The sequence below is a fragment of the Gymnodraco acuticeps genome, unplaced genomic scaffold, assembly GCF_902827175.1.
Source record: "Gymnodraco acuticeps unplaced genomic scaffold, fGymAcu1.1, whole genome shotgun sequence".
NCBI classification, from domain to species: domain Eukaryota; kingdom Metazoa; phylum Chordata; class Actinopteri; order Perciformes; family Bathydraconidae; genus Gymnodraco; species Gymnodraco acuticeps.
Genome location: NW_022990673.1, coordinates 3,307,876 through 3,324,339, shown reverse-complemented (window position 1 = coordinate 3,324,339; position 16,464 = coordinate 3,307,876). Strand labels below are relative to the sequence as shown.

The 16,464-nt window shown below is 38.9% G+C and overlaps 1 protein-coding gene across 1 annotated transcript in view; it reads left to right on the top strand.

Moving 5' to 3' along the window:
* usp13 (ubiquitin specific peptidase 13) overlaps positions 1 to 16,464 on the top strand; it is a 33,144-nt gene that overhangs the window by 3,542 nt on the left and 13,138 nt on the right. Inside the window, 12 exon segments of the mRNA XM_034229788.1 lie at positions 1,478 to 1,538; positions 3,651 to 3,772; positions 4,352 to 4,494; positions 5,174 to 5,358; positions 5,724 to 5,821; positions 5,895 to 6,085; positions 7,456 to 7,527; positions 9,132 to 9,225; positions 12,453 to 12,578; positions 14,984 to 15,137; positions 15,987 to 16,161; positions 16,250 to 16,338. Of these exon segments, the coding sequence (XP_034085679.1) occupies positions 1,478 to 1,538; positions 3,651 to 3,772; positions 4,352 to 4,494; positions 5,174 to 5,358; positions 5,724 to 5,821; positions 5,895 to 6,085; positions 7,456 to 7,527; positions 9,132 to 9,225; positions 12,453 to 12,578; positions 14,984 to 15,137; positions 15,987 to 16,161; positions 16,250 to 16,338 (1,510 nt within the window).

Below are 16,464 nucleotides of genomic sequence, written 5' to 3'. Positions count from 1 at the left end.
TCAGTGAATCGCTTTGTCTGTTCTGTTGGTAGCACTTTATTTTAAGTTCCCTCGTTTCTTTATAATATAAATACTATTAAATTAGAGATGTTAACATTTAGTACACTTCCATTAAATAATAGAGTGTCATATAGTTAGTTTGCAGCGGGTCAGCTTAACATGCAAAAACATGATTTGTTTTGAAGGCAAGCATACAGTTCCAGTGACTGTGTATAGAGACTTAAGTTTCAAATGATAAACAAACAGTGAATGAATATTTGCTTGGGTTTAAATGGAGTGTTAGATTTTGAAGTTCCTTTTTCCCTGTTAATAGTACCAATTTAGATAGTGCTTTCCATAAAACGTCTATAAAGACTATCAAGGAAATGTTTTGAAATTATACATTTTTGAGATAGAGTTTTACCACTTTATCAAAGTTTCTGAAAAGTTGCTTCTAAAATTCAAGTAATGGCACTGGTCACTGACTGCATCACAAAATGATATGTAACAAAATATGTTTATATAACTATACATGGAAGACAAAGAAACATCTAAAGATATAATGTAATCCAAAACTATAACCCTGCAACCAATATTTTCAAATATTTAAAATGTTTTGTTGAGACTGAGCCAGAAACGATTGAATCAACTCTTTAATAACTTTTGAAGTTTGTGGCAGTGTTACATTAGATTGCATGATATGTTTCTGTTATTTGGGTTTATGTATAAATCACTAGGCAATTTAGCTTTTTCTTTGTGGAACAACATCACAAACAATCCCTACGTTTTGTTGATGGTAAACAAAAAAAGCCTTGGCTGCTGCCTTGTTTTCTCCCTGGTTCTAATTGCCCTCAGATAAGCTCTGCTTTGTAAAGAGTTGCTATTTCCATGCCTGGATCTGGCCTGAAAACAGCTGCTCACATTCTGCAGGCTCCTGTGTCTGCTGTTTTTTTCCCATGAGTCCACTTGGCCTCGAGTGTGTCAGCATTCTCTGTCTTTTCTGTCTGACGGCTCCTCGCTGCAGAGTGAACAGGAAGCCGGCTCCTGATGGGATTCATATTAAACCAGTCGGGAACACTGGGATGTTTTGCTAATAGCCATTTAATTGGCAGATTTCACTGACAAAGAGTTTTTTGTTTTGATGATTGCATCAGGGCTAGATATGTGGTTGGCAGACTACAAATGTTTATCTACATGTGTCTGTTTGAGAAAAGGGAACATTTAGACATACTCTACAGGCAGAGAAAGGCCCAAAACACATGACATTAATGGTGTCTGTGCCCTGGAAGGGGTTTCCCCCTGTCCCTGTAACAAGACCTGACAACTGGAGCATCCAGTGCCTATTTCTAACAAAATGACAGCCATCTGTCTCAGACATGCATACAAAGCTTTTTCCAGTATTTTACAAAGAGACTCATCAGAGGTATTACAATGTGCTTTTAATGGGATGAGAGCTTCTTTGAGCCAATATAACCTCTTCCTTCCTGTTTTCCCACAGAGAAATACAGGAGCTGCAGGAGGCGCCATCCCCAGACGAAAGAATGGAAAAGTGTTTCTAGGTGAGTACAAGGCAGTGTTTTGAAATGTGCTCAGATCCTGTATTTAAGTAAAAGTATCAAATCCGTTATGTGAAATATTGAATCAAGTTAAAACTCATGTGAAAATGAAACACAGAAGTATTAACATTACATATTTAGACTTTGTCATACTGATAAATGTCACCTGTGACTGATATATTATTATATATGAAATGATTTGACTTTTACACTGATGCATTGATGTGTACATGCATTATACTGTTGTAGCTGGAGCTAGTTTGAACTACTTAGATTAAAAGATTGATGGAACCGTTAGATTAAACTGACTGGGCATGGAAATGATGGAGCCCAAGAAAAGAAGATGTGAAATGATGTTACTCAAAATGTTCCTTAAAAACACATTATCTAATTATTGCTGGGAAATATTGAAGACTTTTATGTCTTTGGGCCTTTTGAAAAGTTAATTTAATCAAGCCATTTGAGAAGTTTTGGTGGGACAACATACATCTGAAATGTGTCAAGGGCCCAACCGCAGACACTGTGTCCACAAGCCGTTTGATTAGTTTAATGCATCATTTTATATAGATACAAAAAAACAAGTAAAACCTGAAAAGTAAACTTAAAATGTAGTAAAAAGTACCATTTATATCAAGAAATTTTATGTAGAAGCATACAACTAAGAATTAACTGAAAAGTACTTCAACATTTTAAAAGTATGAACCTTGAAATTAATATACTCAGTCAATGTCCACCTCCAATTATGGCCTTCATTAGACCTGGTGTTTTAATATTAGAGTAAATGTGATTGGTGTGGTCAGAAACGCCTCTCTCCGCTCAGAGACCCCCCTCCTTTACAAGCTGCTGTTATTGTTTGTTACACTGTGCTGACCTGCCAGCTGCCCCTCCGGCCGGCCTTTACCCAAAGCGTCAGATATTTCTTCATGATGAGAGCTCTCCTCCTCCTCCTCCTCCTCCTCCTCCTCCTCATGTGCTCTAAATATAGCCCATTTATTTGTATTTGTGGTTGGTAACTGTGCTAAATCAAAGCCCTCCTCCCTGACGTGGGGAGGGGCTGGTTGGTTGTCGGCCTCTCAGCTGCCACCACCTGTCAACCCTCTGACACACTTCCACTGGAGCTGTGACGTGGCTCAGACACGACCAGGTGTCTCTCGCTCCCCTCCCTCACTGCTCGCCTGGCGGGGGAGGAATTCCTTCCACTCACCCTCACTGTAATTGATGTTCATGATTTATCATCATCAAAAGTTTAATAGACTTTAATATTTATTGTCTTTCGTTGACTACTGTTTATAATAACCCCCTAGCCAAAGTCTGATCAAAATGTGTCAGGATCTCAACGTATGATTCCTTCTGGCGTCCATTTTGGATGTTTAATGTGACAGCGGGCATGTATGTGTTCGCTGTCATCTCCATACCAGTCCAGTGATCTAATGTAGCTGATAGCGTCAGACGTTAACATGAATCCGGTGGCCACAATAACAGTGTCAGAGATAACCTATGATCCTGTTTCTCATGAGTCATATCATGACTTTAGGCTGATATGGTGAACTATGTTTGGAGAGTGATTTAAAGGGGAACACCAACTCAATTAAAAATATATTTCCATTTCAGATAGACATTTCAAAATGTCTTTGGGTTTAAGACATTTGGTCGGACAAAAGTCATGTGTCATATATCATATTAGGCTTTTGGAAGTCTAATGAACATTTTCTCTGTTTTCTGACATTTGAAAGCCCAAATGATTAGTTGAACACAATACTTATCAGATTTAAACACAGGGTAAATTGCACAGAGTAATGTCAGAGATTTGAATTGACCCATCCTCAATATCCCTGAATACCTTTATAAATAGCTGGCGATAAGGGTGTGTAATAAAGGGCTAAAAATCGCCTACTTGAATTATGTATGAGCAAAAGAGTCATCAGCTATGTATTGAATCATCCAAGGGGCCATTGGTGGTTTTTGTTGTTCAAGGATTCATCTGTTTTCACGACATATTAAGACAATTATTATATTGACTGAAGGAATAAAAAAGAGACCCTGCAGCAAAAAAGAAAAGAGCATGACATAAAAATAACAATTAAGTAATGTCAATGTTTACTTCCTCCCCTGTAGATTTAGAGCTAAACCGTGATTTTAACGGAGAAGACTTTGAATATGAAGACGAGGCCAAACTTGTCATTTTTCCAGACCACTTCGAGATCCCCTTACCAAATATTGAGGAGTTGCCCGCTCTGGTCAGTGAGTCGGTGCTGCACGGGTTGTCGTGTGTTTTCATGCATGACGATGGTGAGGATGCACTCAGTGGTTCCCCTGAAGCAGGCCAAGCCTATATCCATTTATTTGTTGAGGTTGTAGTGAGAGTTTTCGTGGTCACACATTTAAAACATTGCATTTAAGAATATATTCCTGTCCTCTGGTTGCTGTTAGTTCATCAAAAAGTGTCAAATGGATAGGTTTTGCCAAGAAAAGATTCTGGGGAACCACTGGATGCAAGTGCTGAACATATTTTGGCATGATTTTGAGCTTTGACATTGGATGATGGTTGATGTTGGCATGTCATGGGGTTTCATTTTGCTTGTCTTTATTTCACGCATGCATCAGTATTTTTACTATCCTTGTTGCTTGGTTTGTTTCTGCACTAAAACTGATTTCCCACACTTGATAATTGCATTCATGTGGCACATCTTCAAAATGTCTTGCAAAGATTTCGCATGTCCACTATTGTCGTAGTATTAAAACTTAAAAGGTTGATATATTTTCATCACACACTTCCAGAAATTCATTCTGTCTCTGCTGTTTCCTGTGACGTTCAGGTCACCATCGCCTGCGACGCAGTGCTCAATGCACCATCAGCTTACAAGAAGCAGGAGCCTGAATCCTGGGATGAGGAGATCCAGGTGTCCAGACATGCCAGGAGCCTCAGACAGCTGGACAATGGGGTCAGGATCCCACCCAGGTAGGTCGGCTACACTTACAGTATACACCACTGTACCATTAAAACAGTTGGCCTTACACTCCTGGGAAGACAGAAATGTTTGCATTTGAATCAGAATCGGTTTATTACCAGGTAGGTTTACACGTACGAGGAATTTGACTTGGTGTCGTTGTGCATACTTAAAAGTAAAACAAGAATTAAAAACACAGGTAGAGAACTAGAAAAATGTTAGAAATAATAAAAAATATTAGATTAGAATCTTTAATGACCACACAGCCAGGCTGGTGGAATTCGTGTTCAGTGCAGAGTATTACAGCTTGTTCCATACAATTCAACATACAATAAACAGACAATAAAAAGTACAACACACAGCACAGGGCAAAGACATATCATAACATAAAGTTCAAGGTGTGGTGGATTGTTATTGTTCATTGGGGTTATTTAGAGTCCATTTAGTGTTCATATTGCAAAGGGGAAGAAGCTGTTTTTGAAGCGGGCGGTTTCGGTGGACAGTGACATATAGCGTAAATGTATATAGTAAAATGTGTGCAGGTATTCTTTTTTCTTTTGCTGTTTGCCTTGTTTGGGCAAAACATTTTTCAATCTGATCACTCTTGTGAGACTCTTTATTTGACTGCAGGATAAAAAACAAAAAACAATAACACAAAGGTAACAAGAGTTTCTGTGTTTCCCCCCCCAGCGGCTGGAAGTGTCAGAAGTGTGAGATGAGGGAGAACCTGTGGTTGAACCTGACAGATGGAACAGTGCTCTGTGGGAAGTGGTTCTTTGATGGGAGCGGGGGAAACGGCCACGCTCTGGAGCACTACAAAGAGACCAAATACCCGCTAGCTGTCAAAATGGACACCATCACACCAGATGGAGCAGGTCTGTCACGTGACATGATTATCTAAACTGCAGAATTATTATGTTTATCACAGTTACTGCAAGTTATTACATGGTGTTAGACAGTGCCCTTTTACATGCTTTACGTTTAGTTAATACAAAGAAAAGTTTTGTATGATATCACACCAAAATACACACCTTGAGGATAAAAAAAGCATCAATACAGTACAGTAGCTCATATTGTGTATTTTACTGTATTGATGGTGATTTGAAGATGTACTCCAGGCATCCATAACTGTATTTTCATTAGTTTGATTTTGCAGCATCCTGACCAAAGATCTGATCACAAATCATCAACATGAGACAAATAGGATCTTTTTTTACTAACTTTACTGATTTGGTTTCAGATGTGTACTCGTTTGAGGAGGAGGAAGCTGTTTTGGACCCCCACATATCAGACCACTTGTCACACTTTGGAATAGACATGCTACAGATGCAGACAAAAGTACGTGTTCTGAACAGTCAAAACTAAAACCAAAAGGTGAGAGGTTTCACTCACTCTCTCTTTGTCCCTGCAGACAGAGAACGGTCACCACACAGAGAATAACTCCCGGCCGCGGGTCAGTGAATGGGAGGTGATCCAGGAGTCGGGCATGAAGCTGAAGGCGGTGTTTGGATCTGGCTACACTGGCATCAAAAACCTGGGCAACAGCTGCTACGTCGGCACGGTGATCCAGGTCCTGTTCAGCATCCCAGACTTCCAGAGGATGTGAGTACACTGTGACGACTTAACTTAAAGGAAAACATGATATTCATTTTGTAGGATTAGAATACTTCAAATGAATTTATCATCTACTTAATTTAGGTGTAGACTTTTTTGTTTACATTATTTATATACTGTATATATTAATTCACAATATCAAAGGCGAACACAACATGCTCTTATATTATATTTATTTATTTACTATACACAGCCATGAATACTGTATTAAAACTATAATAGGGAGAGAAAATATGCTCTAAATCAGCTCTCAAACACATTTATCATGTTTTACTTTTCATTAAATATAAAGACAATCATAATAAGAAAGCACCCCATTTATAAAACAGCTGATGAACAGCCGGAGATGTCTGTCCGCTGATCTTTTGGCTACCACTAAAAATATACAGCTGTTTCTTTAAACACGCCATCAGGTCATTCATCTGCTCTGTTTTCCGTCTTCCTTGCAAGTTCTTGTATTTTTGCCATGATGACTCTAAAAGTGGCATCACATATTATATTCCTTGAAAGGTGCTGTGAACACACCCAGCCCACTGGCTTCCCATTAAACCATGTGAAGAAATAGGAACCAGTTCATTTTTTTAAACAAAAATTGGATACTCTGTGGCTGTGCCCACAAGAAATGTCCCACTAGCGGCTCCTCTGTGAACTCAAGCCGTGAGAGTGTTGTGTCACATACTGTATGTGTATAAAGTAAAGATTGGTCCCTGGCTAGCGTGTTCTGGCCCTAGGGCCATAGGTTTGACAACCCTGACATAAACGCTGCATATAAATAGAAAATAACAACTAATAACAATTCACAAAGCTACTAAATTAAAGTATTATTGCAGATATTAGGTTAATTGGCAGGTTTAACAGCATGTTCAATGTCTCTTTTGATAAGTGATTTTCTAACAACCTAAGAAACCCGACAATTGGCCATATACATTTTTTGGGCCTAACGGCAGATTCTCTGGTCATCATGCTCCTTTTTTGAATGTATAGAGTATATCAATCTACGGACAAAATCAATAAGTGAAAATGCAGTTGTAATTTAAAACATACATATGGATATTAAGGACATCCCAATATGACCCGTCATCATAGTACTTTTTGCAATTTTTGTTTTGGCAATTTAGTAACTTCAAGGTTTATGTAGAGTGTTTCTTAGTCTGTCAATTCACATTTTCGTAATTATTGATGGAAATCTATAGGTAACTGCAGAGTAATAATTGTCTTGAAACTACTTTGATTATTTGAGTAACTAATATGGCCATATGCACAAGGTGTTTCTCAGTGCTACATCAGCCTGTTAACAATGGTCTGAGTCCCATGTGCTCCATCTGAGGTGAGCGTGTGACATGTGTTTTTATCTTTAGGTATGTGGGTAATCTCCAGAGGATATTTGACTATTCACCCCTCGACCCCAGCCAGGACTTCGCCACACAAATGTAAGTGACTCCTCTATGCAGTGTTGAAATACACAAAACAAAGGAAGATGTTTGCTTAATGCTGCTTCTGTGTGATGGAAAAAAGGCTGAGGTGTTCTCATCAGTAACAAACTTACAGCCAGTGTGTTGCAAGAGGTCAGTCAGGTGCTGTGGTCAAGATAGGTAAGCAGAGTCTTGGCTTTGCATGCGATAGATATCAGATTTGTGAAGCAACACACATCTCATTATCTGATCCACACTGCCAGATAAACATGTTTATACCCGTCGCTGTTTATATTCAATAGCCACTCAGCAGGAATCAGGTCATTCAGAAAGAAAATCTGTCTCCTTATAGGTAGACAGATTTATTATATATTCCCTCCTACTGAAAGCACTGAAGGAGAGTGTTTATTAAATCTTCCTGTTGCTTGGAAAGGTAAAATCATCCTTATTATATTTATAAACTGGCATGTAGCCTGTACTTTTAATACAGATGAGACAACTGTGCACAAACAAGAATGTACTGAAAGAGTTTAAGAAAAGTCTCTTCAGATGCGTATGAAATGGGAAGACTTGCAATACTGCATTGATAGCCTTACTATGTAGCTATAATTATGGAAATTGCATCTGATATCCCTATCATGTCTTTTTTAAGTCCCATTTATTGTTTTTATTGTTTTTATAGTGTCTTGTTGTTTTTATATTGTTTTGTTGTTGCGTGTTGGCACCTTGAGTTTATTGTAATTTCGTTGTACCTGTACAATGACAAAATTAAAGATCTATCTATATATAATATAATCATCCTAATTTGGCAAATAACAATTGTTTTCATTGAAGCTACACCCAATTTACTTTCCTGTAATAGTTCACAATATTTATATATAATGATTGCAAAAAGTGGCAAACTTGACCAGATATAAGATAGAAAAGGAGTTTTTAATCTCAGTCAGTCAAGAAGAAATAAGAAGAATGTAAATGTACTTCTTGATATATTTCCGGCTTTCATACTTCTTAATATGTATTAAACAACATAAGACTTACATTCATTTTAATATAAGATTTTAAAGGTTGGTAATGTTCATTATAATGCATTAAACATAATGTTTCGTTATAGACCGCCAGGAACAAAGATTGATGTTATAATTTAAACATTTTAATGAAATATTTTTATTGTTAATTGTTAATGTACATTTCTTCACATTTTAACAAATGTAAATGTGCAAGAGTTGGCTAAATGGCTAGTTTCCATCAGCAGGTCCATTTTTAAATAAAAAGTATATGTGATAAAAGCATATACATGCTGTATCTATGAACAATATATGCTGTTTTATAAATAAATAAATCCTTTATTCTATTATGTAAAAGATTAATAATAGGCTGATGTTAGCATTCAGAAAGACTGTAAAACAGGAAGAGGAGTCAGCTTTTTGAGACCGAAAAGCTGAGGTTAACAAGTTAGCTCCTGCTTGGTGAAAAGAGGCGCCAGGTATTATACCTGAAGTGTTTTTCAAATTATTTTAATCTGCCTTATAAAGACTCATGTGCCCTCGGAGTCTTCATTTAGACACCTTAACTAAACTAAGAGGTCGACTACATGTTGTCATGCCTTTTGTTTTGGTCTGCAGGGCTAAACTGGGACATGGACTGCTCTCAGGCCTGTACTCCAAACCGCCAATGAAATCCGAGCTCATTGAACAGGTGATGAAAGAAGAATACAAGGTATTAAACTTGTCCAGCTCCCAAACTGGGTCCAAAAGCAACAGAAGCATGCTAATACTAAGTGCTAATAGCTACATTTTCATCTAATATTTAAACGGTTAGGGTTGTGAAGACTGAGTTTCAGCTTGTCAGTTTGATGCCTTCCCAGTTTAAGCATGAAACCATTTAAAAAAAATTATTAATACATCTGACCTTGATTTGCATTGTGACAGCTCGAAAAAACTAAAGGAAGATATTGAAATACATCTACTAGATTTCTTGTGCTCAGACCTTTTTTTGTTTTCAGTCTAAAATAGCAGCTGGCTAATGTGCACTCACTGCTTTTCATTTTCCTGCTGTGTTAAGTCACAAGTGCTGTGCTTGATTGATCTTCTTGTGCTTCTTGCAATCTCCCAAGTCCTTCAAAAGTATGGTTTATTTGGGGATTTCTTGGTGTGTTTTTCTTAACTTTCATAACCACATGGTGCATAGCTGCCGGTAACAGAGAAAAGCCATTAAAGCATAATGGATCTCAGCACTTGGTGTGTAAGCCCCAGGCATCCTTTAAGCCATGGGTCGGCAACAGGCGGCCCGCGGGCCATTGTTGGCCCGCCAGCAATAATATTTGGCCCGTAATTGTGAGAATCAAAAATAAAATATTATTTAGATTTTTTTTTTTTTTTTTTTACAACATAGGACCGACAGTCGCACATCAAGGTTTCCGTTAGCTGCCGGTCATTATCGGCCGCCGGTCTCTTAATAGTTTGATCAGTGCTCTCTATAAAGGCCGATCAGGAGAGCTGGATCTGATCGATATGGTCATAAACGCGAGTGAAGTATAACCAGACACGCGAGAGAGATCAGATCAGCTGCTGAGTCTGACGGAGACACGCAGCTCTGCATGGTCACCTGAAGCCCCGCCCACTGTTTAGCGAGCTGCATGAGAAACTGACGGGCTGTCAGGAGGAGAGAGAGGGAGGGAGAGGGGAAAAGAGAGCATCCGTTTCTCCCGTGTTATTATTCAAAGTTAATGTAAACTTTTGAATAATGTACTTCATCTACTACAAGTAGTTTGTTTGAATGTAATAATTATGTTGTTTGTGGAATCATTTATTGAAAAATTAATCTGAATGTTTTGATCTGTAACGATTATAAACTGAAGAAATATAAAAATGAGCCCCATTAACTGAGTTTTAAACATCAGCATATCCGGTCCTAGTCCGGTGATTACCTGCTAACGGAAACTCTGCTACACCATTCTTATTATTATTATTGAAACATGACCGGTAAGTTTCAAATTTGTCAGGTAAAATAAATTCTGTCCCGACATATCCGCTTACATTCATAATGTCAGTGGAGGGAGGGGAAGCGGCGCTGTGGAAGAGCAGAGTGGCGAGGGAGAGCTGTCATCTTCCCTTTACAAGTTTAGTTCAAACATGTATTTATCGGGTGATTTTGGAAATAAAAATGTCATATTCTGAAAGCCAAGACTTTGTTTATTTAAAATCAAACAAAACACCCGATCCCCGAAAAACTATTTTTTTACGCAAATCCACGTTTATTTTGAAATGAGCCGTTGCGACTTTCGACTGATTTCGATAGAGCGGGTCACATATGGCAAATGTGTGGTTGGGGGGAACCAGGTCAATTAAAGTACTTATTTAACTATTAAATACATTGAGTTTGAGTAAAATACTTGGTTACTGATTAATTTAGTTTATAATATATGAAATTGCAAAGCAAAACTGCTGTAATTGATTTATTTTGTCCTTTGGTATTTTTTAAAGGTTTTCAACCTGAAAGAATCCTAATGTGTCCTTGAAAAGTTGAAATAAAGAAAAGGAAAAAGGATTCCAGTTGTCCCTCAAGCCTCTCAAATGTGGGCAAACACTCAAATAAATGCCAAAAACCCAGAGAACTTGACAATACTTATCAGAATAAAAGTATGTTAAATAACACTGCTAGTTAATAACTCTACTTTACTCAGTGGAGGCTCGTCCATTGAGGAAAGGGAGGACCATCCTCCCTACAATTTCAGAGAAAAATACACTTTGAAGAGAACAATAAATACACCTCAATTTAAAAGATAAGTCTGTTAAAATACAGAAAATAGCCCTGGCTTTGGGACTGAAATGGGGCTAGAGAGGACGAGCCTCCCTTTGGGCGGGTCTAGCCAGAGGCTCTGGATTGGGCGCCTATATCATCAGTGAACCAATCAGCGGATCTGACTGCACATCAGAGTGTTGATGGGGAGGCTTATAGCGATATCAGAGTTTTTTCTGAACCGGGGAACAGGGGCGCTGCGCCCTCTTACCAAAATTAATTCCTTGAATTAGGCTTTGATTATGTTCTGGCCCGCCATCTTGCGGCTCAGCAAAAAATTGGCCCACGGCCAAACTTACTTGTCTACCCCTGCTTTAAGCCGTACCAGCCACAGTAATTGATATTGCAGAGCTGTGATGCGGCACTTCCTACACATGTGATGGTGGGGTCAGGTTTTGATACATATTAGCAGCTGGGGCGGGGCTTGACTTGGCATGTTTCGGTCAGTCTGTGCAAAGGAATTATAAACCTATAGCACAGTAAAATGGCTGCTAGTTTACTCCCCTGGCTCAAAGGCTATTGGATAACTTGTGTGTGGCAAGAGGATGGCCTACATAGTGTGGCAGGGATGTTTACACCTTGGGTTTATTTATAATCAACTGATTATAAACATCAAAACACACTGTACAAACACAAAAACATGTTCAGTATGCCAAACTACTTTCTGGCTAGGATTTGATACAAATAATGATATCATTTTCTTTCCAGGACATTTGCTTATCCTTTTACAAAGACTTTGAAGTACATTTACTGAAATACTGTACTTAAGTGCCATTTGGAGGTACTTGATATGTTTCTTTGTACTTTTTTATGCTACTTTGTATATCTATTCGACATCCTCTGCATCTTTTTTATTACTTTAGTTACTAGTTACTTTGCATATTCAAATTACTGTATTTATACAAAATATAAACCAACTATATGATTATAGGTTAAACTACTAATCGTTAAAGTGTAAAATATATATTGGATTCACAAGTAGCTATCCTGTAGAGAGCCTAGAGTGGCAGGCCACCAGATGTTGCGTTCAGTGTGCTTCTGTAATTTGCACCTCTGGTGTGCTGTCTTGTCTTATACTTAACTGTTAAACAGGTAAGTGCTGCTGTACAGTCAGTGTTTGTGACGCCCACATGTTGTCGTTGCAGCACCAGCAGAAGGGCGTCTCCCCCCGGATGATGAAGTCTCTAATCAGCAGGGGACACCCAGAGTTTTCCTCTACGAGACAACAAGACGCCCAGGAGTTCCTCCTGCACGTCATCAACATGGTGGAGGTGAGTCGAACTTAAACTTATGTGAATGTCAAAAATATTTAAAACGCACAATGGGTCATTGTAAATAAGCAGAAACAGCAGCTTCGGTTTATGTTGAGAGCTCATGTTGGTACGTATAATAAGATGACCATTCATACCTTAAGTGCATGTGTGGATAGAGAAATAATATTACATTTAAATATATTATATATACATTATTTTTAAGCTTACTATGAAAGTAATTATTTTCTCTGTCAATAGTTTTTAACTGCAGTATTTGGATGTTAATAGTCTCCTCATGATTGCGGTGACCTCCTGACCTTTCATGTTCTTTTCACCAAGTCAAATTTCCCTGTAAACTAAAATACTGCTTTGTCAAGGTGTCTTTAAAAAAATGTGATATGAGAACATTAGGGGATATGTGGAAATATTGTTGAATATTTCAAAAGCGAGATCATTTGAGATAAACTAATATTAAAGTGAACTTCTACCACATCCGGTCACATGTTAATGTTATTGGTAGAGTATCCCAGTTAACGCGCCAAACGCACGAAAGAAAGGGATGCTGCCTCTCTCCTTAATTGCTCCATTATACCTAAATCTACACTGTGAAATCGTAAAACTTTTACAAAATGGCCGATTACATCTGACCCCTGACACACATGGACAGGCAGTTGATATAGAGGGGGGGTCTGTTTTTGACTGGACACAGCGCACCGTCTCTTTGGTCGGTATGAACACATGCAGTGCTCTGACGCGACTTTCTCAACCTGGATATATATAGCTCAGTGCTATCTGTTACACAGGGGGCCAGATAATGCTTCCTATTCTGCCTGAGATACGTGCCCTGACTTGGACCCAACACTTCCTCAACTTCAAGTTGTGAAGATCAGTAACATACCACCTAGATTAAGCTCTGAATCCTCCATCTTTGCCCCAATATCTGTAGAAAGCTGCAGCTAAAGTCTTTGAACTTAGTTTGTATAGAAAATGCTGTAACTATCCTCCTTGCCTCTACAGCTGTCTTTAAACTAAACACAGATGTAGTTATCCAGACATGGCTAACGTGACTGAAGCCACCACCATCAGCAACATTTCCCTCTGTCTATGTCAGCCTGCATACTTGTCACTAGTAAAATTATAACTTGAGTATTTCTGTAGCCTCTTAGAATAGAAGGGCTGGGTTGCAGAAAGGCTGCAGTGCAAACTGCTGTGTTAAGTCCCGTTGACGTCCTTCATCACAGTCTTCAAATAAACGCAGTGGGAACTTTAATGACCCCTGCTGTTCACGAGCAGTGAGGAGACACAGAGCCGCTCAGTGATAACGATAAATGTGCCTGGGAATCTAAAAACATGTATTGCTCGGTTATGGAAAGTACGGTTAGTTGAGACGGTTCCTAAATGAAAGAGTTGCATTTACATTATAAATGACTTTATTAAGAGATGTCAAACAGCAGTTAGGTTAAAGTCTTTCCAGGAGACTTATAGACAAAACAAAGAATAGATAGTTGCATTTTAAACCATGTCTCTGGGGACATGTTCATATTTGATGTGAAGCCTTCTGCACTGCTCTTATGCAGACATGCAGTATTTTAAATAAACAGTACATTTGACTTGAAACTGCAAAAAAAAACAGAATAGTCAGACATTACTCTAAACATTATTTGTAACAGTGTCTAGACCACAAAATGCTAAACCCTTTTGGGCTAATGAAGTTTATATGAGATTATTGGTGCATTTGGTAGCAAAGCAAACGATACAATTACAATCTGAGAGGCAGGTGGGACACATGACTGCTTAACTGCCATTAGGATTGCATTGGGTTGTTTTAAAATAAGAGATGACTTGATGAATAAATAAACTGTTCTTCACCAATACTTATTGTCTGTTATCAATGTGAAACATGTGTAATCTGATTGACTTATTTCGTTATTGATATTTATCAAATCAAATCAAGTTTTATTTATATAGCACATTTATAAACGATTTTTGGTTGAGCCAAAGTGCTGTACATATAATAAAAATAGCCTACAGTAGAGACACTTTACAGCTAATACAATAGCACAGATTGTTCAGAATATCAGTATGAGAAAAATGACACCCTCTGTCCTTAGACCCTCACATCGTACAAGGAAAAACTTCCAGAGAAAACCCACAGTTTAAGGGGAACATGGGAGAAACCTCTGGGAGAGCAACAGAGGAGGGATCCCTCTCCCAGGACGGACAGACGTGCAATAGATGCCGTGTGTAAATCGAAGAGATAATACATTTTACAGCATAGGTAGTCCAAATGTTAGGAAATGCATGTGCCTGTAATAAGAAGATGAATCTACGAAGATGTCAACTACAATCCTGTGGGAGCCTTCACTTGTCTTCACTAGCCTATACTTGTCTGCTCATTGTCCATCCTCATTGTTGTCTCACAGAGGAACAGCGCAGGCTCGGAGAATCCAAGCGATGCCTTCCGCTTCCTGGTGGAGGAGCGAATCCAGTGCTGCCAGTCTCGTCGGGTCCGTTACAATCAGCGGGTCGACTACTGCATCCAGCTGCCAGCTCCCTTTGAGGCGGCCACCAATCGAGGTAAAGGAGCCCCCGTACACACAAAATGTCCCGCAGCAGCAGGGGCCCACAGCTGCCTCGGGTCGATCCAGCTGGCAGGATGCTGGTCTCAGGTGGCTCCAGCTGCTGGAGCTCAGCAGCTCCTCCTCTGAAAGGGCACAGAAGGTCAGGGCCGCCAGACTGGGAGGTTCAGAGTGAGGGGGGGACATTAGGGGTGTCAATGTTTGGGTATCTAATGATTTTATGTGATTTTTATTCTTGGTATAACCATTTGATATATAATGCATTTTAAATTCAGTACATAGGGGTGGCAATTTCAGGAAATTCCTCCTTTCTGCTGTACATTAGTCAAGGTTGTGTGCAAATTATACAATTGAAGCAGTGTAAAGTGTGTATGAGATTATAAAGCTTTTGTATTTGAGAAAATTATCAGTATCAGAACCTAGGTTCTTTAAAAAAGAAAATGTAGATTGATTTCTGTTTGTGAAACGCCTCAGAAAAATATGAGAATCTCTTAAACACATTTTTATTTATATAGCACATTTCTAAACGATTTTTAGTCGAGCCAAAGTGCTGTACATATAATAAAAATAGCCTACAGTAGAGACACTTTACAGCTAATACAATAGCACAGATTGTTCATGAATCCATATTTTCTGTACCCCTATAAGACGTGTTTGACAGTCAAAGTGAATGCTTATGGTCTTGTATAATCCTCAACAACTTAAATAATAATAATTTTAATGGATCGTTTATCTTGTATCAAATCAGATTTTCTTTTAAATAAAAAATATTAGTGAGTATTGGAGTTGTATTGATTATTAGCATTAGCACAGCTCAAATTGTCTGTTTTTGCTGTGTTCCTACCAGAGGAGCTGCTGGCATACGGGGCCAAGCGAAGGGAAGCAGAGGAGAACATGCGGGCTCCTCCTGAGCCGGTTCGAGCCAGGATCCCCTTCACCGCCTGCCTGCAGGCCTTCACAGAGCCAGACAACGTCCCCGACTTCTGGAGCTCAGCGCTGCAGGCCAAGTCAGCTGGAGTCAAGTAAGCTAAGGGCCACCTGTTCCTAGGCTCACATCTTTGAATTAAATTGTATTTGTAATATTTGTTTCACTTTGCATCTCCTCTGCAGAACTTCCCGTTTCGACACCTTCCCTGAGTATCTGATTTTGCAGATTAAGAAATTCACATTTGGGGTTGACTGGGTGCCGAAGAAAATAGGTAACTATTTGCCACCCCCCCTAAACTGTCTTTTACTGGATGCCCCCAGTGCTGTAACTCGGTTATTATAAGTAGTTGTAATAGTGCTATAATTGTCCAGCAGAGGGCATCATCAATCAGCAATTC